General features: G+C 33.4%; 1 protein-coding gene across 8 annotated transcripts in view; it reads right to left on the reverse strand.

Moving 5' to 3' along the window:
• Positions 1-170: 170 nt before the first annotated feature.
• The window catches only part of LOC105319731 (solute carrier family 4 member 11), a 29,215-nt gene continuing 5,686 nt past the window's right edge, over positions 171-23,699 (reverse strand). For 6 of the 8 annotated variants that reach the window (XM_066074942.1, XM_066074945.1, XM_066074943.1 and 3 more), the window contains exons 2-21: positions 22,028-22,389; positions 21,164-21,217; positions 16,400-16,426; positions 12,602-12,639; positions 11,584-11,788; positions 10,904-10,988; positions 9,577-9,700; positions 9,016-9,216; positions 8,346-8,430; positions 7,040-7,162; positions 6,579-6,692; positions 6,119-6,251; positions 5,534-5,607; positions 4,855-5,074; positions 4,574-4,680; positions 4,223-4,397; positions 3,691-3,864; positions 3,247-3,439; positions 2,666-2,835; positions 171-2,192 (exon numbers count right to left, since the gene is read on the reverse strand). In XM_066074942.1, coding sequence (XP_065931014.1) covers positions 2,132-2,192; positions 2,666-2,835; positions 3,247-3,439; positions 3,691-3,864; positions 4,223-4,397; positions 4,574-4,680; positions 4,855-5,074; positions 5,534-5,607; positions 6,119-6,251; positions 6,579-6,692; positions 7,040-7,162; positions 8,346-8,430; positions 9,016-9,216; positions 9,577-9,700; positions 10,904-10,988; positions 11,584-11,788; positions 12,602-12,639; positions 16,400-16,426; positions 21,164-21,217; positions 22,028-22,370 — 2,706 coding nt within the window. In that variant the 5' untranslated portion in view covers positions 22,371-22,389 and the 3' untranslated portion in view covers positions 171-2,131. The remainder of the gene's footprint in view (positions 2,193-2,665; positions 2,836-3,246; positions 3,440-3,690; positions 3,865-4,222; positions 4,398-4,573; positions 4,681-4,854; positions 5,075-5,533; positions 5,608-6,118; positions 6,252-6,578; positions 6,693-7,039; positions 7,163-8,345; positions 8,431-9,015; positions 9,217-9,576; positions 9,701-10,903; positions 10,989-11,583; positions 11,789-12,601; positions 12,640-16,399; positions 16,427-21,163; positions 21,218-22,027; positions 22,390-23,699) is intronic. The other 2 variants (XM_066074946.1, XM_066074947.1) reach the window with 2 other exon arrangements.

The following is a 23,699-nucleotide window of genomic DNA, read 5'->3' on the forward strand; positions in this document are numbered from 1 at the left end:
AATACAAGGTATAAAGCTGTTTAAAATGAAGAAGGAATGTCTCAGACTTCACATTAATTGCTCAAATCTTTCTGGTAATGAAAATTAAAGCAGAGTTGCTAACAAATGAGTTATCCACACTGTACCATAGCACAACTTTCAAATCCCAAAGATAACAAAGAAATACCTGGTACTATAACTTTACATTTTTTATTTTGTTGTTGCAGATAATCATTTACATATTACAACATAATTGTTTTAAAATAGTAAACCAATTGGTCTAGACTTTTGTGGTATTTTTTCACACACAAACCATATTAGTATATATATACATATAAGGAGGATCAACCTCACGTTAGTAATAAAAACTCACACATTTTGATATCACGCAATAGGTGTACACGGTATATATACCTGTATGCAGAATTGCGTATTGTGATCCTGAAAGACCGTAATTAACAATCCATGTGTACACAAATCATGGTAAAATATAAAACAACTAAATCTTTTCTACAGAACTACTAACTGTAATCCACACATCTAAACTTGCTTAAAAACCCAAGACACTTCCATACCCATATATCAATAGAAATCAATGTATGTATACATGTATATACTGAATAATTATTTTGATAATGAAAGACATTGTGTATGTCAAGCTTGTGACTTGTACAAAATTCAACAATAAAAATACTGCTACAGTGAACACAACTCTAACACTCAAAAAATCTTCCAATAAAAAAACAAGACCAGTAAAAACATGGAATCTGGCTACTGAAGTCTAAAACATATAACCATGAATGGTGCCGGACTGTTAACAAGTTTATTAATGACCCAAATGATTTACTCTACTGAAAGATGGCAATTAAATTAGAATTTGTCATATCAACACATTATATTTGGCGCTGAAACATGGCAAGAAACCTAATCATATTCACCAATGACTGACAGCAGTGATTTACTCGTATTTAAACATGGTACATGATAAGCATGTTAAATAAATATAATGTGTGTCTCAAAATACACAATTTACCAGTATATATACATGGAATATTACTAAATTATGATTTATTAAATCAGAAATGTCATGATTATACAATCATGTTAATTGATACATGACTTAACAGTGTAGAATCATGGAACATGACAATTACGATTTATCATTATAGGCATGGCACATAACATGCAATTATCAGTACATGTATTAGTTCTGGATTTGCCATTATTTAAAAAGTTTTTTAAAAAGCTGCAAGTTTCAACCATATAAAAACAAACTAAATATAATGATAAACATGTATACACAGTGTTATGGTAAAATGACTGGCCATGGGAAATTTAGTGACGGCATCTTGTATATGCTAAGAAAAGTCAAAGCATAGTGTATATGACCAGCATCAACATGTAAATAAAATCTAATGGTAAATAACAGAACAAACCACTTCATCACCTCAAACAATTATTAAAATTAAAAGTTGATTATTTACAATGTATATAAACTGCATCTGGAGAGGAAACTACGGTAGCTCTCACTAACAAAATAGACATCTGCCACATTGCAATGATCTAAGTATATTGCCATCTTCTCTTCAGATTTGAATATGAAAATGAATGATTAATCTCAAACAATATATTACTCTTTGAATTATACACTTTCAGCTCTTCTGAATTAATGATGTGGAAAATAATATTTAAAACTCAAGTTTTCACAAAGAAAAGAGTGAAATGATACATGTATGACCAAGCTAAACTGAAAGTTCAAAATAACTTAACATCAAAGGAGAACAGTTAAAACTAAAACATATCAGTACATGTAAAAATCTTGTATTTCTGACTAGAGTCTATACTGTCACTAAATTACTAGCAGTCCTAAAACTGACCTAAATAAACAAAAACTGCCATCAAATTGGCCTTGCATATCACATCATCCTTGACATTTTTGAAGTCTTTTTAAAGTACTTTCAAGACAAGGTAATAAAATCACTCCTGATGCTTAATTAAAAATCAAAGTAGCATAAATTAAAATAAACAATGCAAAAGACTAAAAGCTTATGCTAACAACAACTTTCATTGTGACCTTGGAGTATCTCTGAATGGCGCATCTTTGGGAACCAAATTTTAAGACACCGTGGATTTTCAATCTTTGTTGATTGGACTAATGACCATCAATAGCCTTCAGAAACTTCTGCCGAATGAGCCGTGGAATGACCTTATGTCTGGAACAAGACAAACAATTTGTAAAAATCTTTTCCTATCAAATTTTTAGAAATTAAATAAGAGGCCCACGGGCCACATAGCTGAAATAGCAATATCATTCAATTTAAAACTAAAAGAAGTAAACTAGTTTTTCTGATTTTTTTTTTCAAATGGGGGAAGATATTATGGCTGTTGTCACTGTATAAAAACATGAAGATTTGTACATAATGTTACTTTCATATCAAGTTCAGTTATATGTTTAATCCCTAAGTTTTGTTTTTTTTTCAGAGAAAAAGTATGTCCAGTTTAATTATTTACTCTTTGAAGGAATATGGCCAACATGTACATTTGATAAAAAATAACCGTTAGTAACAGTTAAAAACAGACAGATAGACAAAAGATGATCAGAAAGTTTCAGTTCAGGGGGGAACTAAAAATTTGACACTTTATGACATTGACCTTATGAAATGTCAAGGTCATTGACCTGCCTTACCTGAGAGGTATGAGTGTGAAGATGAGAACTGGGAAGAACATTTTGAGATAGGGGTAGGGAGTGAAGCCAAATGCACACAGCACCAGCAGCTGCACCATCTGGAGAACGGTGAACAGGTGGATCGTCCTCTGGGGGACCCGTCGTATGTAGTGGTTTGGTGGGTAGGCACTCTGAAAGCATATCAATTTTTCTTTCATGTTTTCTGATGAAGATCACATTTTTTTAATGAAAAAGTATCAGGTAGTATGCTTAAAATCTCAGATGATAACATTGTTGCATTATCTATCAATATCTTGCTCATTAGAATTTTTTAAAATGTATACAAATTGAATATACTGGTTAATTTTAACTGGTTTAGATTTTGATTCCAAATTAAAGTTGAGGATTTATTGTTCAGGTAAAATTGCAAGAAGTAACCTCACAAATTTTAAAATACTGCTTATATTTTTCTGACAGTCATAATATTACACAAATTTTTTGTGTTCCTGATTATATATGATATATTCTTGCAATCAGAGACAAAATGACAGAATGAAGTACCTGTATAAGATAAGGAATTAACATCAGTTAGAGAAATGTACCTGTTCTGTAATGAGCAGCATGATGCGCTCAAACAGTTGGTTCCCGTACAAAGCAGTGACCCCCACGTACAGGAACAGACCATACAACACTGGGGTAGGAATATAGGCCAGGTAGTTCAGGATCAGTAGTGACAGACCAATCAGAATGTGGGAGAAGATGGCAGTTAGTCGAGTCTCCCTCACTCGCACAATACTTTAAAAAAAGACAGTCACATTTTATTCTACAAGTCATGGAAGGTTTCCTTTATTCATAATCTATTACAAGACTTATACATGGTAGCTAATTTTGCATTCAAATTATAATACCAAATATCGGTACATGTACATGTAAGAACCAGGTAACTGTACAATATTTTCTATCTCCTGCAAAGCTTCTTTATATAATCAAAAATTACAGAACATAAAGGCTGATTCGGTAACTTTATAAAGAGTGGATTGACCTACATTTGGTAGATATGGCCTTGGTCCACCCTCTCCTCTACATCAGCCAAGGCTCGAACGTGCAGGGGGGAGTGGGGCAGAGCGGCGTGAACCCAGGGGAAGGCCAGCAGACTGAGGACAGCATTGATTACACCACACACCAGCAGGTCCCAGTGGTAGGCAGTCCCCTTCTTCAACCTACAAAGAGAGTACAAACACCTTTAGACTTGATCTTGATTTCTGTCTTATATGGCTACATTTATCACGGAACAAAGTAAAATCCACACTTTGGTCATTCGAATTTACATTGATTTACATCTATCAATCATTCATCAGATTTTTATTTGTAGAAATTGTAAATTCGGAACAATACTAGTACATGTGTATTCTAAAAATATGAATGATGTAATATTAAAAAGAGCTTTATATTGTCAGTCAAGATTGTGTATGTCCTTGTACTTGATACACACATGTACTTTGCAGCAAGTCTATTTTCAGATTATGTGTATGCAGCAGTAACTGTTTGGTATATATAATTGATGCTTTTTTCACTTACTTGTTTTGTTGAGCATTCACGAGAGCAGCTGAGATGTTCTGGTCCATGAAGAACAAGAGTGACAGACAGAAGCCCAGCCCCATAGCTCCAAACACCGCCCCCACAGACAGATTGTGGAAGGGGACCACCTTAAAGACCTCCAACGATAACTCGCGGGGAGTAAAACTGCTATCCACTGCAACAAAATAGTAACTCCTCATGCACAATGATATATAAAGCTGATAATTCAACTTTTATCTCTCAGCATTCAATTTTCTTTGTCATCAATTGATATATGGTAATCTAATGATTTTGCTAATTTAAAGGATCCGATAAATTTTGTATGATGTTAAGTCAATAAGATTCACTTACACTGTACATCCCTGAAAATGTAGGAGCCAAAGAAGCTCATGATCACCACGGCAACAGGAAGTGAGTAATCTGCCAGCAGTTCTCGCTTCCCAGCATTCAAATACGGTCTAAAATTATCAACATTTACATAACATGTAGCTTTTTTTTTCAATATGTTTTAATCCAGTCACTGATTAAGCAGACTATATCATATTTGTAACAACCTTGTAACATTGAACCTAGCCAAAAATAGAATGTCACAAAATAATAAAGTCTATAGGAGTACATTTTCATTTACTTACGTCATCGTAAAGTTATACAGAGTGACACCCAGCCACAGAGTCCCTAGTAACAGAAGTAGATACAGAAGACTGACGTCCCTCTCGCAACCACCAGGGGGAGCTGTTGAGTTTACGACAGAGGCGACAGAGTTTGTGAGATTCGATGTAATGGAGTAGTTTACTGCTGAGTTAGCAGTGGTCGTCATGGAACAAGCTGGAATGTTGTAGTGGGCTGCAAAGTCTGTATAGTAAAAGGAACCATGCCAATGAATTCAATCTTATCAAAATCATGACTACTCACAAACACTGAATTTTAATTATATTGTGATAATAAAATCACTTAATTAACTAACAGTTGTGTCCACATTGTAAAAAAAGTCACTGTGCTTACAAATACATGTACCTTTAATTTGAAAAAATCCAAATGTTAATGTGCCAATGTTTGAGTTTATTTAAAAAGGAAATAATTTTTTTTAACTTTTTAGGTTTTTTTCTTGTGCCATTTAAATATACATGTCTTATGTCAGATAGAAAGTGTTCAAAAGAAATCTTTCTCTTAATGTCTTGTCTGCTACAGCTGTGTTATAGCGATCTGCCAACAGTTTATCCCTCTCAAATTCACTCACATGCAAATTCAAGATCAGATGAAAGAAACATTTCAATGGTTTTAAAATAAAATTTCAATTGCAGAAGAACTTACTACTGACAGCATCCTTGAAAGCGTCAACGCAGAATGCGATGGATATAAACAACGCAAAAATTTCCTCAGAGGATCTAAAAAAAAAATCAAAAACCAGTATATTATTTCACAAGTCTAACATCTGCAATAGTTGTCATGTCTGTTGAAAATAAACAAGAATTCCCTGATTGATTCCATTTATTTCCTTTTATCAATGCTTCAGACTGTTTAAGAGATGTGTCAATCTTCTTTTTACAAATATTTACGAGAGTTCTGTCACATATTTAGATCGATCCGTATCTGCTTATTGATCTTTTTTATTCTAAGAATAAATATTCTAATCATGAGACGTACAACATGCAACCATATTGAAATTATAACATTAACCTTGTAAATGACCTTGAACATAGTTTTGACCTTGAAATACTTTATTCATGACCTTCAGCTGGTATAGTGGTTTTAATCATTTTCCTTGATTCCTTCACACAGAGAAGAAAGGGAGAAACAATATCTATAGTCTCCCCCTCCTAAACCTCCTCTATTCCAATAATTGACAGAGATTGACATTTTGATATTTCTTGAGATTGATATTTGAGATCAGCCTACCTTGTTGACCACTTCATCAACACGCTGAGATCAAACGCTGAGTACAGGAACAGGAAGAAGCTATTCCAGAGGCCTACACAAGCGTACATAGCTGGGAAGTCTATGTCAAAGTCCTGACAAATACTATAGATAACTGCAATAGCAAACAGTGGGTGACAATACAGTTAGGATGTGGACCCACAGAAAGAACGCTTATTACACAGATTCAGTAGTAAAAACAAATATATGCATATTTCATTAAGTTTCTGTTTAATAAAACAATATGAGCTTTGAGTACCTAGGATGTTTCTACAACTAGGCACATGTATGTTCTGTTATACCCATATTTCAGGCTTTTCAAATTTGTAACGCGTGAATTTATTTTCTGATTCAAAAGCCAAGTCTAACAATCATAACTTATCAAAAATCAGATGCTAGGTGTTTGCAATGGAGGTGATTCTGTGAGGGGTACTGTACTTACTTTTAGTGTATAAAGCTAACGGTGCAGTGGTCAGGAGGACAATATGTGGAGTCCCACCAAAAAACGCAAACACCAGACCCCCAAACGTCTGAGAGTATAGAACCTTCTCCACATCTGCTCAGGAAAATAAAACAATATTTAGAATTACAATCAATCAGTGCGACAAACATTCTTGTGTAAATTCAGCATTGATAATCTGGAATATCTGGTTGTGTAAGAGCGTTTCTCTGCTCATCATACAAATTTAAATGGGAATTTATTTTACAGTGTTCTTATATCACCATAGTAAACTTCTGTATAAATATATATATCGTTAATTCTCAACTTTAGCAAAATTGATAAAAAAATATTAAAAATAGCTTTAAGACTAATTTTAAAAATTGACATATGTGTTTTTGTAATTACTATATACAACATCTAATGACTACTTTTTTATACAGAAATAATAAAGAGAAACTGACTGAGTTGGCCTTTGGTGTTGTTGGCATTGAGGACACCAAAAGCAATGGAGGGCATCAGACAGGCAAAGTACAGAAAGAATGTGGTGGAAATCGTCTTCTGGATCGACTTGTTTCCTACCACTCCTGAAATTACAGCGAAAATCATTTATTCTTCATATTTTATACATATTTAGATTTTTTTTTTAAAGTGTGTACCGGTATTAGGCCCAGACCCTTGCTTCCTCATTACAGAGATCAATCAAATTTTGATGAAATGCAAGATTCCAAAATTTCATCTTCTCTTAAAACATAATGAATTCTTAAAGACATGGAGGAACTGAACATCATGATTTTGAAATTATCCAATATACAAGGGTGGTATTCTAAATTGTTATAACTGGTATGCTAACATTATAGCTGGTGAAAAAATTTCTATCACATTTTCCAATTCCTTTTGTAAAGAGTACATTGAATGCAATTTTGGACACTTTTTGAAAAACTAATGGTTTATCAGCAATTGCCGCTGCATGCACAAGCTGTGCTGCATGTCATATTTCTATAAATAACTCCTCGGTATGAAGAAATCATCCTGATCTAATTTGATTTTAATGACCTTGATACAATTTACTCCAGTACTTAACCCCTTGACATCAATAATTGTGCTGATTTTAATCTTTTATTTTATTCTGTCTTAAAAATCTCGCATTTGATCTTTCATGATTTATACATCATAAATAAATGATAGTCTCTCCCATCAAGGGAGCTTGATCATTAAATTTTCTCTCTGTGTTGTTTCTTTCCACTTTCTTTGCCTTCTAATTCCTGATCAAAAGCAACCTGCAACTATTACTGATGCTTATCCCGACCAAAATTTGCGTGCTTTATTATGTTGTTGTTTAATGATTAAAATCTGAAACATTAAGACCTTCTTGTGAGCATGCACAACATGCTTTACAGGATGAAAATAGATCTGCTGCATACTATTAAAGCACTCAGAGAAATCTAATATTCTGTTACTTCTTTTCGACTAATATCATACTTTTCTGTAAGCTGCCAAATCTTTGTTTAGCTATCAGAGAGATTGCTACAGAGACGAAATTAAAACCTCAAATCTATTTTCACACACCAAAAGAAAATCTATGAGTTATTTTTATGTTTATGGAGATTGACTAATTAAATGAGAAAACTATAAAGTTGATAAACTTGGCCAAATTTATCCACTGACTTCAGACTGAAAACATTGCCACAGTTTTGGGATGCGTTAATTGCTTGCATAAGTGACAGCTTACAGTTCTGTGCCTGTTAAGTGAGGGTAGTCTGAACTCACCGTCTTTGAAATCAGAGACGTAGACAGGGATTCTCCGCCTTAGGTCTTCTCTGATCCCCCGGAACAAACTACATCTGAATGAACTCTGCAAAAATCAATCATCCACAAATCATTAAATGTTGCCAGGCCTTAGAAAAGCAATTCTCATATCATTCTGCATTCCAAGATACATGATTTAATCCATAATAAATTGCCTACTTTTAAATATAGCTTTGGTATAGATCTATAAAAATTAGTCTAGACTTCAATAGATATACTGGTAACCATTATACTTGTATGAAGTCTTTGTTAGACTACCTGTTTGCAGGATGTATCTATCTTCTTAGCTAAATATATAGCTCCCTCTTCAAAGCTAATGGTCTGTTCATTTCTAAAAATCTATCTTAGCTCTAAATAATGACAATTCCCTGGTACATGTGTGTGGCATGTTGCAGATTTGACTGCATGTGCAGATATATCTAAAATGCAGCTTTAACAAGAATTCGTAATTAGGTTTCAGACCAACTAGAATATTCTGTTGGTGCCATCATATGTAGTAATTATTACTATCTAAACAATCTAATTCAGAGAAATTCAAATGATCTACTTGGCAAAGAGTGCTAAAGGGGCGACTGACAGCATCATAAATTACATATGTATATTTGTTATACCAAAATAAAGGGTTCTTCACCTGTTCTTGATGTTCAGCAGAAAACATGGCTTTCTCCGAGGCCCAGTTCTTTTGTTTCTCTGCCAGAGCGTTGGTGTGAGCCTCCAGGATTTCCTTGAACTCTGGCTCTGTATTGACCTCCAGTAACTTCATACGAAGTTCAGGGTCAGACATGATGGTGGCAAAGGTTCTCCCTGTCTCCAACTCATTCTTTGTTCCTTTCTGCATATAGAAGTACAAATTTAAGAGAATTTAGGGTGATTTAATTACTGCAAACAATATCAAAGTTAGAGAAATTAGGAAGCGTGGTCCTTAATAAACTTCAATCTGAATTTCATCGGCAGATCTTGCTGAGGCTGTATATTTTAATTCCCACAAACTGTTTTCACCTCATTATTAGGATTTGATATTAAGAGCTTTCAGAGTAAATATTTGATCATGTGCAATAGTAATGTTTGTGTTTTTAGAATTGTTCTCTATTGACCCTCTTAACCTCTTTGGTTAGGATCAGTAAATCTTTAATTATTTATAATACTGTAATTCTGTTTGAGATTTCAGAATTCTTTTCTGTGGACCCCTTACCTCTTTGGTGGGGGTCAGGACCACAATAACAAAGTACACCTCCTGACTGGCGGTTCCCAGGTTAGCTGGGTGGTGTAGACGGGCTATCCCTACATGTCTGGTCTGGATGGAGGGTATACTGGCCCTGTCAAAATTATCCACTACGTTAATTCATGTCTACTGGTAAATCTTGGCTACGGCTGGTATTAAATTTAAAAAATAATTAAAGGATAATTAATAATAAACTTAAAGGTGCGAAATTATTAATTTAAGCAGGAGTCAATTTTCAAGGATTGACATTTTTTTTACTGATAAATGAGGACATAATTTTGTTAATTACATTGCATGAGGAAATGTTTCATATTTCTTAATTCATTTCATTATTCATTGAGGATACAAGTTTTTGGTGAAAGGGACCAACAAAAGCCACAAAAATTGATCTACTATAATTTTTTATAATTTCACAATATACATGCAGTAGAATATTGGGTAAAAAGAAGGTGGAAATCTAGTTGTAAGAGAGCAAAAGCTCTGCAGTATAACTATGTATGCTGGGCGAAACAGTGTGGGGTTCTGTGTTCATACTTGCCAATCTTTGTCGAATTGGTTTTGTTATAAATATTTACTGCAGATGCTCAAGTAAAATTTATGCAGCACAGAAATAATACCAAAACAATTTTATTTATGTGTGTAGGAAATGACCTTGACCTCAAAACCCACATTTTTTAAGAGACATCATCTTATCATGCTCCACAAAAAAAAAATTAGAATAAAACTTCAAGAATTTTATTTTCCTGCAAGATAAGACAAGCTTGAAGATGACTGACCTTATAAAAGATTATACATCAAGCTGAAACTAAGCAATGTTCAGAACATTAACTGCAGATGATGGGATAAAATAAGTGTACTAACATACGTGAACATTTATTTACCAGATTTCATCCACACCCCAATTTTTCATCCCACCCAAAATTATGGCCATAAAAACAACCTGCAAGCATCAGGTCAACAAAGTTTTCTTGGGATTTCTATATCTGAGAGTCAGCTGTTTAGTGCAACGGTTTAGTGTATAAATTTGGATTGAAATTTATTGACACATACATGTATAACCAAGTTGAGGTTGAGGTGAAATAGTGTTTTTATGTTGGAGAATGCTTTGTATCAATATCATGGAGACTGTATGTTCGTTTGTTATGTATGTTATGTGTGTGCATGTTTTATAAAATTTCAAACTTCTCAGTACTTTTAAACATTTAAAACAGTGCAAAAGTTGATGCTGTGGAGAAGACTTGCAGTGCTTTGCATAGAACTATCAAAGAGGACGAGAGAAACAAAGAGTAGGCCTTACAAAGCACAGATCCAGTTCTGGTCGTAATCAAAGCCCCCTCCCTCTGATATGCTGGTACACTGAAGGGTTCGACTCAGCTGATGAACTAGAGAAAACATAACATATGGAAAGTACAGCTTAGATGTGAGCAAAGAAATTATCAAACTCATCATAATTTGTATCTAAACAATAAAATATACTGGCAACATATGGCATATACTTTATACTAAAAAGACAAAAGTGCATGTATCAATGTTTACGTACTTTTATATTAATTCCACAGATTATGATTTCAAACTTTAGAATACATACTAGAGTGCACATACAACTGAGCCAAGGTTACTAGGATTGTATACCCAAAAATTCAATTTTTTTTTATCATACATGAACAAAAGTTATAATTATATTGATAACGAAGTCCTACTTGTTACTGACACATTTAACTTTCTGCACAGAAATTATAACTTGAAACTGGGTTTGTTTTTCATTACCAAGGAGAGATGAGCGCACTTTTGAGCCACCTATGCATAATCTTATCAGACACCCACATAATTCACAAATACTAATTACCAGGTAATATGCCTAAAATATTGAAATTGATATCTTTCATATGAAATGTGGTCAAAGCTCACGAGCTCATTTTCTACCAACATGATGACCTTGACATTTTAAGTACATCCCAACCTTGACCTATAACTTACCACAATCGTGTGTGAAGAGAGCTGATCTGGCCTGGTCAAAAGAGTGTTTACTGCCAGAGCTATCAAGCAGCTTGTGGAGAATTTCATCGATGATTTCATCCAAACTGACCTTGTTAAGGTCAAGAATTAAAACTGTCTTTTTGAGAAAGTTTTGGACATCCATTGTTGCTCTGACTTCCATGGAAAAGTCTTTCATAGGCAGTTTCTGCAACATCAAAATCAAATTCAGATTGGGAGATATCTATCTTTCTCTTTCTCTTTCTCTCTCTCTCTCTCTCTCTCTCTCTCTCTCTCTCTCTCTCTCTCTCTCTCTCTCTCAAGGTTAAATCTCTAAAATTTGTTTTATCTGTTGGTATTTATTATTCTTTATATTTAAAACCCAGATGTATATTGGATTTTTATACTTTCCTTAAATAAAACACTAACTGTTAAATATCTTTTTTTTTGGAAATGATAACGAAATACGTGCATTTGTAAATTTTCTTTATCAGCTAGAATCAGAGATATTTCAAATAAAATGTTGCTTCTGAAAACAGCGAGTATTTCGATTTCATGCATGCACTCTAAGTCAAGACTGACAGAACTTTTCACAGATCTTACGAAACTCAGAGGGAAGCCTTATAATTTGCTAATTTCACCTCCTGGTTATTTATTTTGGTCTCTTTCTATCACAAATCGCTTCTCTAAACTCATGTTCTAACAAATGGAAAGAGGAGGGAGTTAAATAAATCGAAAAATGTACTTTTCACATTCTTAGATAAACCACTCAAGCATTTCAAATTCTCGTACAGTAGTTGTAGTTTCATCAGGTGGCTGAGCTATTTCTGTACGGCATCCTATGTAATTAATGCACTTGAGCTTTTAATTCCCTGCATAAATATAGAGAACATTTTTCCTCCTTCCTATTGCAGGACTCTAATATTTCATTGAGAGATATGTTAATCAGCGATGAAATACAGGAATGCATCCTTTTAGATATACACAATATATTTTTCAAATGAATTCGTTTATAACCTACCTCATGCTTGGAGTACATAAGGGTCAATCCCGACTCATCTAGAAATATGAAACATTAACAGTTGAATCAGTCGTTAGCAAACATCATGGATATACATAAACACATGTAAACTATAAACATCAAAAGCAGACTGGTCGTAAAATAGCAACAAACTTATATTTATGATATAAACTTTCGTTTGTTGTTACTTCAACAAAGATCGCATACAGAGTGCAAAAATCAGTTATCAGTTTCATTAATCTCTTTCAAAGTGTGAAAATTCCCGATATGTAATAAAGTGCTATTATCTGACTTGAAAGGATTAACTTTGCAATCATGCAGTTCTTTATGCTCATCAATGCAGATTCTATACGCATAAAATGCAACCCTGTCTGCTAGAAATAAGAGAATTTGACTTTGTAGAGTTGATGCATTTAACATATCTCCATCAAAAGGTTCATCAATTCATTAATATATATAAGTAATTACTTTGCCATTATCCCAGGACTTATAGAAGCCCATTTTTCTCAATTACCTTCATGCAAATTAGTGTGTTTATTACATTGAAGAATTATTTCTTATGATTCTTATTGCATATAATCTAGCCATTTATATTTTATATTCACAGTCATGTACAGTTGATAGTTGGTATCTCAAACTCAGATATCTGAAATACCATGGTATCGTATAATTAACTCATTATGTTGAACTTTAAAAATATCAATCCTTTAGACTTAAGAAGTTTGACAGTATACTTATGTGTATTTTTTATATAGGATCTCCTGTTTTAATTACTTATGAGTCAGATTTAAATCTCGATCATTATAGACTGGCCAGTTAAAAGTGTGTAAATCTATCCCCATATCCACAAGACTCTCTTTGCATTTACATCCAAAGTCAGTTAAAGTGCCCCAAAAATTTTCAAAAAACGGCTCAGAACAGATATCGCAAGAAATGTATAAATTTGGATAGAGCAATATCTGAATGACCAGAAAACACATATATGAGCTCTGGAAAATCAGATATTATATTTTTCAGACATATTTAACAAATCCAGTGTAATTTTAGAAGTGAATTACGTAACTTCATGGAATACTATACAAAATGTAAAATAAATTTTTATTGTAGCATTCAAAATAGTGTTTTAAGTAATAATACTTGATGCAGATAGAGTAACTATCCAATTAAAAACCATAGTTCAATGGAAAATTGACTATCAATTCTAAAATAGTCCATTTACCACATAGTATCTGTAAGGTAAAAAGTAAAAAAATGTTGTCTTATAAGAAACTTATTTTATTTATTCTTTTTTAAAACTTACATACTAAATTCAACAGAGAATTATGCATCTGCTTTCATTTGTATACCTTTTACGAAGAGATTTTTAAGTTTTTGTTATGTTGAAACTCAGAGGAAATATTTTTTTGAGACATTTTTTTTTTGGTCTTCTTTGTAACGTAATTCACATTAATTCTTTAAAGTGCAAATCAATACGTTTTTTTATGATTAAACAGCAGTATTTTTACAAATGAAACTATGGGAAATAAAAAAAATATATTGCAATACCTATGCAAATGATAAAATATATCTCCAAAGTGTTATGATTGTTTCAAATCAGATTATGGCACATTTCACATATCTTGTTAAATATCAGGGGAATTCAAAAGCTGCATGTTCTTAAAGAACATAATAACTACTTACTTACAGATAATAAAGCAATATTTTCTTGTGTCCATATAAATTTGATGGGAATGGGCAATGAATTATATTTCAAAATAAGTCTGTAGAATAAAACAAGCAACGTAACGTAATTCACAAACGAAGTTGTAAGAGTCAATATGGAAATAAAAATAAAAAGTAAATAAAGTTAACTTATTGAAGGGATTTTAATAGTTAATCACACAAACTTTGAACTTTTCTTCATATATTTCAGAAAATTTAAGCATATTTCTAGTCTCTTCCTGCTATACTGGATCGTTCAAAGAGCAAAGAATATCACTATTTCTCTGTACTAGGAATCCAAGTTTTGTCTGTCTGTTCGGGCATTTAAAGGACTTTTCCCCACCTATCATAAATGTGATATGATATCCCTGGTCTTATTCGATAATTATTTCAACATACAGTGTACTATAAACCTTCGTACATGGTGGCAACATGCACGCATCTACTTGATACTTGCGTTCACCTAATCACCAACAATATAATTATATGTTCCAGTGCTTGCTTTCTGTAAAACTGTTGGTAGGGGTGTTACCCTCACTGCCTTGCCAAGGAACAGAGCTCATACAACAAGTTACCCACTTTTTGCAAGCCACATGGTACCAAATTGATGTTTTTGAAACTTGCGTCCCGGAAACATGATCTGCACGGCTATTACAACTCACAACCCCCCCCCCCTCCCCCACCCCGTGAAATAACAGCATAATAACCTCTTTTTTGCGATAGTTTTCTCTAACCTTTGGTCTTTTTTGTTCCCAGGATTTCTTTTAAAGCTTTGCATATTTCATTCTAGTCATTATATTAAATTAAAACAGTAGTTATGTTTGTTCGTGAATTACGTTACACTGTTGTAAATTACGTTACACTCTAATATAGACTTATACCTCATTTAAACACCAAACGAATCAATGTTTCATATTTATGATATCAAAGTTTAACCTTTATTCTTCATTCTCAATATAAAATTCCAATAACATCATTAAAAACCAAAAAGTTTTCTTCAGTCACAAATAAGCATAATCACACTTCTGATGATTACGTACACAACTGTAGTAGTCAAAATGGTTACCGCATGTAAACTTTCTTTCTACAAGTGCGTGTATGTTAAGCGGTGTCAATGAATAAAGATTCATGGTGATTTTGCCCCCCTTTAGGATTATTTTACAATATAAAGTATATCGGTCATAACGTAATTCACTGTAACGTAGTTCACAGTCTTGACTTTTAATCAGAATACGAAATAAAACTGTGGCAGTTAGAAGCATTTTGTATGTAGTAACAATGATAGGCATCAGTGTGTACATCAGTCTGGATAGTTGAAGTTTGTAGCATTCAGGAACTGTTTGCAAGATTGCGTAACGTAATTCACAATTTAATGTAAATATGGAAATTTTTCGAAATTTGTTATTCTTTTTTCAAAAATGGTATCTTTTGTTAGTGAGTCATAATTTTTTTCATATTTTTGTAACTTTGTGATCAGTTTTATCCATTTAACCTCACGGTAAACGCCTATTACAATTTCATTATTGATGCAAGAAAATCGTAACGTAATTCACAGCATTAAATGGGACACTCAAATTTTGGATTGTATTTTTTTCTTCGGCCAACAGGGAGAAAATTATAGACAAAAAATGTAAAGTCTATCCCCTGAGCATTATAATATTCATCACTTTGCTTCCTATATTGGTGCTTTTAGATTATTTTTTTGTACCTAAATACGACCACTCTCGTTTGTGACATCTGGTTTTGATCAAATTTGGCTTATAAATTCTTTATTTTAGTACAGTAAATGGGATTAATACATCGTAATATCTTAGTTCATAAGTCAGTCATACCTAGATATTAAATTTAATCCCCTTAAAAAATTAAAGATGGAGAATTTTGTTTTCAAAAATCGCTTGTGACAACGAAAACTGGTTTTGGGGCACTTTAACTGACTTTGGATGTTTAGATGAGAACATGTACATATCAAGTTGAATAGGAATTTTGTCTCATCAAAAATGCTTTACATCAATGTATATTCAGGCATACATGCAATAAATAGAAAAATAAGTAAAGGCAAAAAAATAATGACTGTCCTGTACAGATCACTTGACTTGCCTTGGAGTTTTGTTTGCAAACTTGAATCTAACAGAAACAGAAATACATAGAGAATAACTATTCAATATACCTGCATTGCTGTCTGATACTAGAGAGGATAAATCTATAAAACAACCCTCTGTAGGGCATTTTTATATTTTCCAAATTATCTCCCCTTAAAAAGGAGCCTGCATGGCCTTCAATTTGAAAACATTTGAAAGCACTTCACCCAAAGACGTTCTGTGCCAAAATTGGTTGAGAATGGGGCTGTGACTCTTGAGAAGATGAAAATATGAAAATTATGACATTGATAATGACCTACTGACTTGTACAAGATAAAAAGGAGTACCCTTACCAAAGTAAAATTATTGCTGCAACAATGCCGCAATATTGCGGCAATACTGCAGCAACACATTTTTGTTACCAGAAACAAGATTTTGAGACTCGTGAAATGTTGCCGCTAGCTGCAACAACTTCTGGTAACATTTTGGCAATACTGCTGGAGTGTTGCTGCTAGCGGCAATAACTTCCGGCAACATTCTGGCAATACTATTAGAGTTATTTCTGTAAAAAATTATATGAACATGCACTTAGAGTATTGCCACTAGCTGCAACGACTTCTGGCAATATTCTGGCTACACTCAGTATCATACTGCCAGAAATAATTTTCTGGTAACATCTACATGTATTTGATCATTTAAATCATGAACTAATTTATTCATAATATATATAATTCGATCTGGCAATACTGCTAGGCATCATATTTGATTTCTGCTTTAATTATAATTTAAGGAGAAGCAGATCGAGCAGTGGAGGGGGGTTAAAAAACTGTCAATTATTTAGTTATGATTTCAGTTATAACACCTCAAAATTTGCCAGAAGTTTACCACAAACTTTTCTTTTTCCTCTGATTTATTATGCTTACTGAGCTTGCAAAAGCTTAAGCAGAATTTAGACTTATAAGATTTTACACATTCAGCACAAGTCTAAAACTGTCAATTATAATTGCATGAATTGCTTTTGTATACATATTTTTCCCAAAAAGAATTATAATAAGTCGAAAAAATTAAATCTAATAAATATTTTATGATTAAAGTCTTATTCTAAGAAAGTCTCAATTAAAAATATCCAGTGATATTCCCTTCAATGGCATAAAACTGTTATGCATGGTTACGATGTACTGTTTGAATCAGCCCCCCCCCCCCCCCCCCCCCCCCCGCAACTCATGTTTTACGTGAATACCGACCTGTCTGTTCTTTTGTAACGGTATATTTTTATTTAGTTAAAATATCAGTCTACATAGATTTGAGCATCTAAACTGCTCGATGCATGTTGAATTAAGAATTTTCGTATGCTGTTTGTTTCCACTTTTACTTTCGTTTCAATATTAAGTTACGCGCGCGCTGATTGGTCGATCAAATCGCTAGCCGCCAATTTTCACATTCGAAGCTACCATGTTGTCTGCCATCCTGCCATCACAGTGATCACTGGAGATGGTGAAATGAATGAAATACGGGAATTATCTGTAAATAAGGTTAAAAAAATACACTGTCAATGGAGTGTTTATCTGGAAAAAAAAATCAACGGCTGAACTGAGGACGAACGAATCGAGTGTTGACATCGTGTTGACATCCCCTGCACCAGCCACCATCTGCATGAGCACGTTTTTGAAAAAGTAAGTTTAGCAATAAAAATATATTCATTGAATGGCAGTTTAAACTTATTTGTTATAAGAATATAAACCGAAAGACTGAGATCTACCATTATACCAATGGGTTTAACACTGTTTAAGAACCATGCGCGGATCTAAAATTTTATTCCGGGGGGGGGGGGGGGGTTCGACGGTTATTTGAGTTTGCCAGGGGAATGGGGTCCGAGGCATATTTTTGGTAATTTTATAATCTAATTTAAAAAAATTTGAACGGGGAGGTGGTCTTGACCCCCCCTGACCCCCCTTGAAACCGCAATTCTGAAAACAATTGCCAATGTGCTTATATGAAATCCATTTATCTTCCCAGTAGGTCTGCCATGGGTTACACAGACCTGAAGAAAACCATGAAAAAAGCTGTCATCTTACTAATTAAATGAATGGTGAAAAGCTGTCACCTTACTGATTAAACGAATGGTGGAACTGGCAACCAAAAAAGAATGATGACGTAATTTGTTTAAGATTATGGAGAGGAACATATACACAACAGTGCTGAATTCCAATGTGGATATTGTTGTGATACTCTGATAGCTGTTTTTGTGATTGTTTATGTGCGAAATCAGAATGCCCACGAGGCTGTCAAAAAAAGGACATTTGGAATGCCTAGGACGAATGCCTTGATCAGTCGTAATACAGGAAGTGGTTGTACAGGACTTGTGAACTATATGGTTTGAGCTTTGCTTACGGTAAACAGTGAACTTTTGTCCATATCCGTCTGTGCGCGTTGTGTCAATCCGTCTGTGCGCGTTGTGTCAATCAAACTACAATACGTGTTAATCTGCAGCAATTAATTGTCACTGATTGGCCGAGTACTTTAAGTCAAGTTTCATCATGATTTGTTCATCATATTTGTGTTTATTGTATTTATGTGTTAAATTTAAAGATTATTAATTTTAACTGGTGTCCTTTATAAGCATGTTGAAATTCCAGTTTCAGGTCTCTAATGTTATACTTTATATTTTTAATTCAATACTTATTTTGTGCATGTTACATTGAATAATATAATTTTTTTACTTCTGTAATATTGTGTAATCACAAACTGTTTTTTATTTTTGAAAGTCTAAATTTAATGTAATGCAAAATGTTAGTCTTGTAACCTTTTTGCATCTTTTAAAAAATAAAACTGTCATGGCAATTAAAGATTTTTTTTTCATTTTGGTTGTAGATTAATATAATATACATGACTGCTTTACTGTATACATTTATTATTTATAAATATTGCATATTTTGTACCATTGATGCCAGAGCACAGAAAATGCATTGAACCAATATTTCTGCAATGTCATTTTTCTTATGCAAATGTATTGCCAGAAAGGTGTTGTCGCAACAATGTGTTGCAGCAAAACTTTTGCGGCAACATCTTTCTGGCAATATTGCCGCAATCTCATTTGCATACGAAAAACGCTACTGCAGCAACATTGCCGCAATGTATTGCCAGAAAGGTGTTGTCGCAACAATTTGTTGCAGCAAAACTTTTGCGGCAACATCTTTCTGGCAATATTGCCGCAATCTCATTTGCATACGAAAAACGCTACTGCAGCAACATTGCCGCAATGTATTGCCAGAATGTTGCTGCAGTATTGCTGCAATAATGCCAGAATGTGTTGCCAGAAGGTCAATATTTTGGTAAGGGTAGCTTCAGGTCTGTAGCTTCCGGTTTGAAAAATTATTGTCCATCTGATTTTTTTCAGAATGGGAGCTACAGAACTTCTAGGTTGTACATTTTAATTTTTTCAGACCAGGAGCTACAGACCTGTGGCTAAAAAGCCATCACAATGCAATATCAAAAATTCATAATATGGTTGATATCCACCACGCGTTGAGGCAAATGTGATAAAAACAACTGTCAGTATTACAACATTGCCAAAACATCTTTATTTCATCAAGTGCTAGCAATTTATACAATGGTTTTTTATCATCACTTGCTTTTTTCTAGCACATGGCATGCAGGTGTCATTTTAGAATTTGAAACAAGTTATTTGACTTTGTAGATGTATGATTAGCGAACTTCCATTGCTATGAAATTAAAAAATCTTGATTTCTATCACAATTTCGCTGTTGGTTAAGGCATTTGTTAGTGATATGTCACAGATCTCTTTAAATATGCAGGAAGGAAATGCCTGAGTATAACAATTTTTGATTTTATAAATTTTTTTTTACTTTAAGTCTAAGTTTATATGGCACTTAGCAACATTGTTAAAACAGGGATTATACTAGTATCTTAAACAGAGTGTTCTTAATTCCTTATCAATTTTTCTATAAGTGTCCCATTTGACCTTATTGTGGAACAAAGTCACTTGTGCATGTACAAATTTATTGCCGAGTGTGTACGTCATACAGGTATGGCATCAAAACCTGGTTCTCTATATCATCACCTAACCATCAATGTCACTGGCAGGTTTGCTTCAGTTGATGCAAGACCAATTTCAGTAAGCTGATCTTTATTAATATAACCATGTAATAAAGCAATTGCGGACTTTTAGGGGGGACTGAATCTGACATGTGTACAATAAGGAAGGGACTATATTCCCTTGTTATCTTGTTTGCATGGTAATAAATGTATCAGAAGAAAGTAAAACATGGACACTTTCATCTATAAATATATATCGTTATGTGGACACTGACCAAAACATCACATAGTGCATTGACTACCACTTAACCTCTAGATATCCTTGAGATCGAATTTACCTGGGAACTAATTTCCTTGTGACAAACACGTGAAAATCTACAAATACCTCATCCAGAGTCCGACGAAGATTTTTTTGTTTGCTAGGAGTGTTCAAGGCTTATACAAATCTAATAAGTCTGATTTTTCAGGGGTTCCAGATTCCCCGACCCCCACCCCCAACCTACCTTTTTAGACCTATAATACACATAAACATCTTTATTTCAACATTTCTCTCCTCTCTCTCAACATCAACAAACAATGCATGACTTCACCAATATCCGAGATATTTTTTTTTAACTTGGCCTCAAAATCAATTTTGCAAAAGCTAATAGGATTGGAGGTTGTAGGATACTGTCCTCTCTATTTGTTTACAAGACGTTTTCTGTCACTGATTGATTTGTTTTCTTACCATCGTCAGAGTCTGTGGTCTTCCAGCTCGTTCTATCACTACACTTCCCATCCTCTGGATTCACAAATAAAAGACAAGAAAACATGCAGCAAAATAAATCTTCTACACACTCAGCATTTCTAGCTAAATCTAGATAAATAACTGATTTGAAATCAAATTTTGACTTTGCACTACTAAAAAGCAAATGAAAACTCAGAAAAGTGCATTTCTCTATATATTAATGTACACTACAAAAATTAAACTCAAAATTCTTCATAATGAACTGCTACAATATTCCACTAAAACACTCACACATCATTCATTGACAATTAAAAAATCCTACAATTCAAGTTCATGCAACTATACCCCCTCCCCAAAACTCCTAAACGAATTGAAAACTAAACAACTAACGGTACGAGTATATTTTTTTCATAACTGCTGACTAGCAAATCATATTTTACAGGCATGAATGAATCTCGCTTATACTGATTAAACTTTTAAGAGTGAGATATTTTGCCTTGCCTAAGGGCAAAATAAAAATATTCACAAGAAATTAACAAATGTCTTAATTACAATTTTCATTGTTTTTGACACCTAAACATTAACTTTTGACCTCACCTTAATCCTAAAAACTTATAGACCCCAAGATCCTCAATTTAAAGTTGATGAATATTTAATGACGCTTAAATTAAGAAAAGGAAATTCATTTCTGACTTATAAATAACATAAATAAATTTTGATAATTACCTGTTATGTAAGTGATTAAGATTTGGTTTTATTGTAAACTGACTAGTAAATATATTATGTAATATTGTACAGTTCACTTAGCCTATAATCAGAAATAAGGGAGTGTCCACATTGTCTCGATCATCTACATCTAATTACCTATGTATGGATCGTCAAACTTGATGCCGCTAATCGTGCTCCGACTCCCAAACATGGAGTTCTTGCGCTGGTTGGGTGACAGGTGGTTATTCCCGCTAGGCTGGCTGTTCAGGGTGGCTGCTGGAATAGCCCCATCACTCTTGTGTCTTCTCCGGGGGGACTCCGGACTGGTCAGACTTTCCCCGGGAGGAACCAGGGTGTTTCCCGACATGTCTATGGCCAGAGTTTCTGGAGACTCGGGGTTGGGTTGACTGTTTTTTCGGTGGTAGGGTGGCGGTGGTCCTTCATCATTGTAGCAGGCCACAGTTAACTCAACATCTTGTGTTAATGGAGTGTTCTCCATGGTTCAATTTTAATTAAATCTGTAAAATTAAATAACACCTTTAAAATAATCAAATATGAACATGACGAATTCATTTATAAATTAAAGCTATCCATTTAGGATTGTTATGACTTCAATGGTTCAATTTCAGAATGATTTATCCCCATTTCTTCATGCATTTATATAATTTTTTACTTAACTTTCATCAGCAACGTTTATACTCTACTTTAAATTATGTCAAAATGTTCCATAATGAAAGCATTATACACATCTAGTAATTGAATAACATAAAATATAATTTTCAATCAAAATTTTAAACTTTATAACTGACAAAACCTTGAACTATGATAAAATTTAAAGTACCCATAAAAATAACAGTTGATTAACTATAAACTAATGATTTCTTCAGACTTGCCTTTTACAGTCACTGAAAAGATGGTCAAAAGATGGTCAAAAGGTCACAAAAAGGACACCCATAAAAAGAATCCCTTTTACTAGCTAGACACACTTTCATCAACTAAATTATATGTAAATTCAAAACAAAAAATTACGGCTTATATATATATATACACTGGCATGTAGCTATTTCAACTTATATGATAAATGACCTATGTAATTTATTGCTCCTTACATTGGAAACACCTAAAAAACAAAAAAGATATGTATGTATGGCCTTGACAGTCAGGCACATTTCATGGCTAGCTAGCATGTCATTTTACATGTAAACATTTGTATTCTCCAGGTATCTAATAAAATGTATCATATATGGTAGTCCAACACTTCAACCTGGAGACAAGACATTTCAGTCATTCATTAATCCCCCAAAACATTAATTCCACCCTTTGCCACATTTATACTATAATTTGAGCGAATTTCATAACTCCCTATATACTGTACAGGTAATTGTATGATCCGCTTGCTTATAAACACAGATGCACTTCAATTGAATCTTGTCATTTTTTTTCTTCATCAAATAACAAGATTCTCCTGCAAATTAACTGAATTGGAAATTACACCGTAAAAATCTGCACTCATTCATTCACTGAACTGTTGGAAATGCTCAACGCCAATGTGAAAAATAGTCATCAAGTGCAAGATTTGTGGTTTTACCCAATTTTTTAATTATTTTTTTTTAGAGGGTTGACATACACAAGTCTAGGGTTCTAACCAAATTAAAACCATATCATATATATATATAACAGGTTATAATAATGTAGCGACTGATGTTTAAGTGTTAATTACACTAATGTTAATTAATGATTTTTTTTGAAAATTATATAAAAAATATTTTACCAATATAAGAAGCATACGGTACTTTAAAGACTGATCAACATAATAACACATACTATA

This window comes from Magallana gigas, chromosome 2, assembly GCF_963853765.1.
Source record: "Magallana gigas chromosome 2, xbMagGiga1.1, whole genome shotgun sequence".
Lineage (NCBI taxonomy): Eukaryota > Metazoa > Mollusca > Bivalvia > Ostreida > Ostreidae > Magallana > Magallana gigas.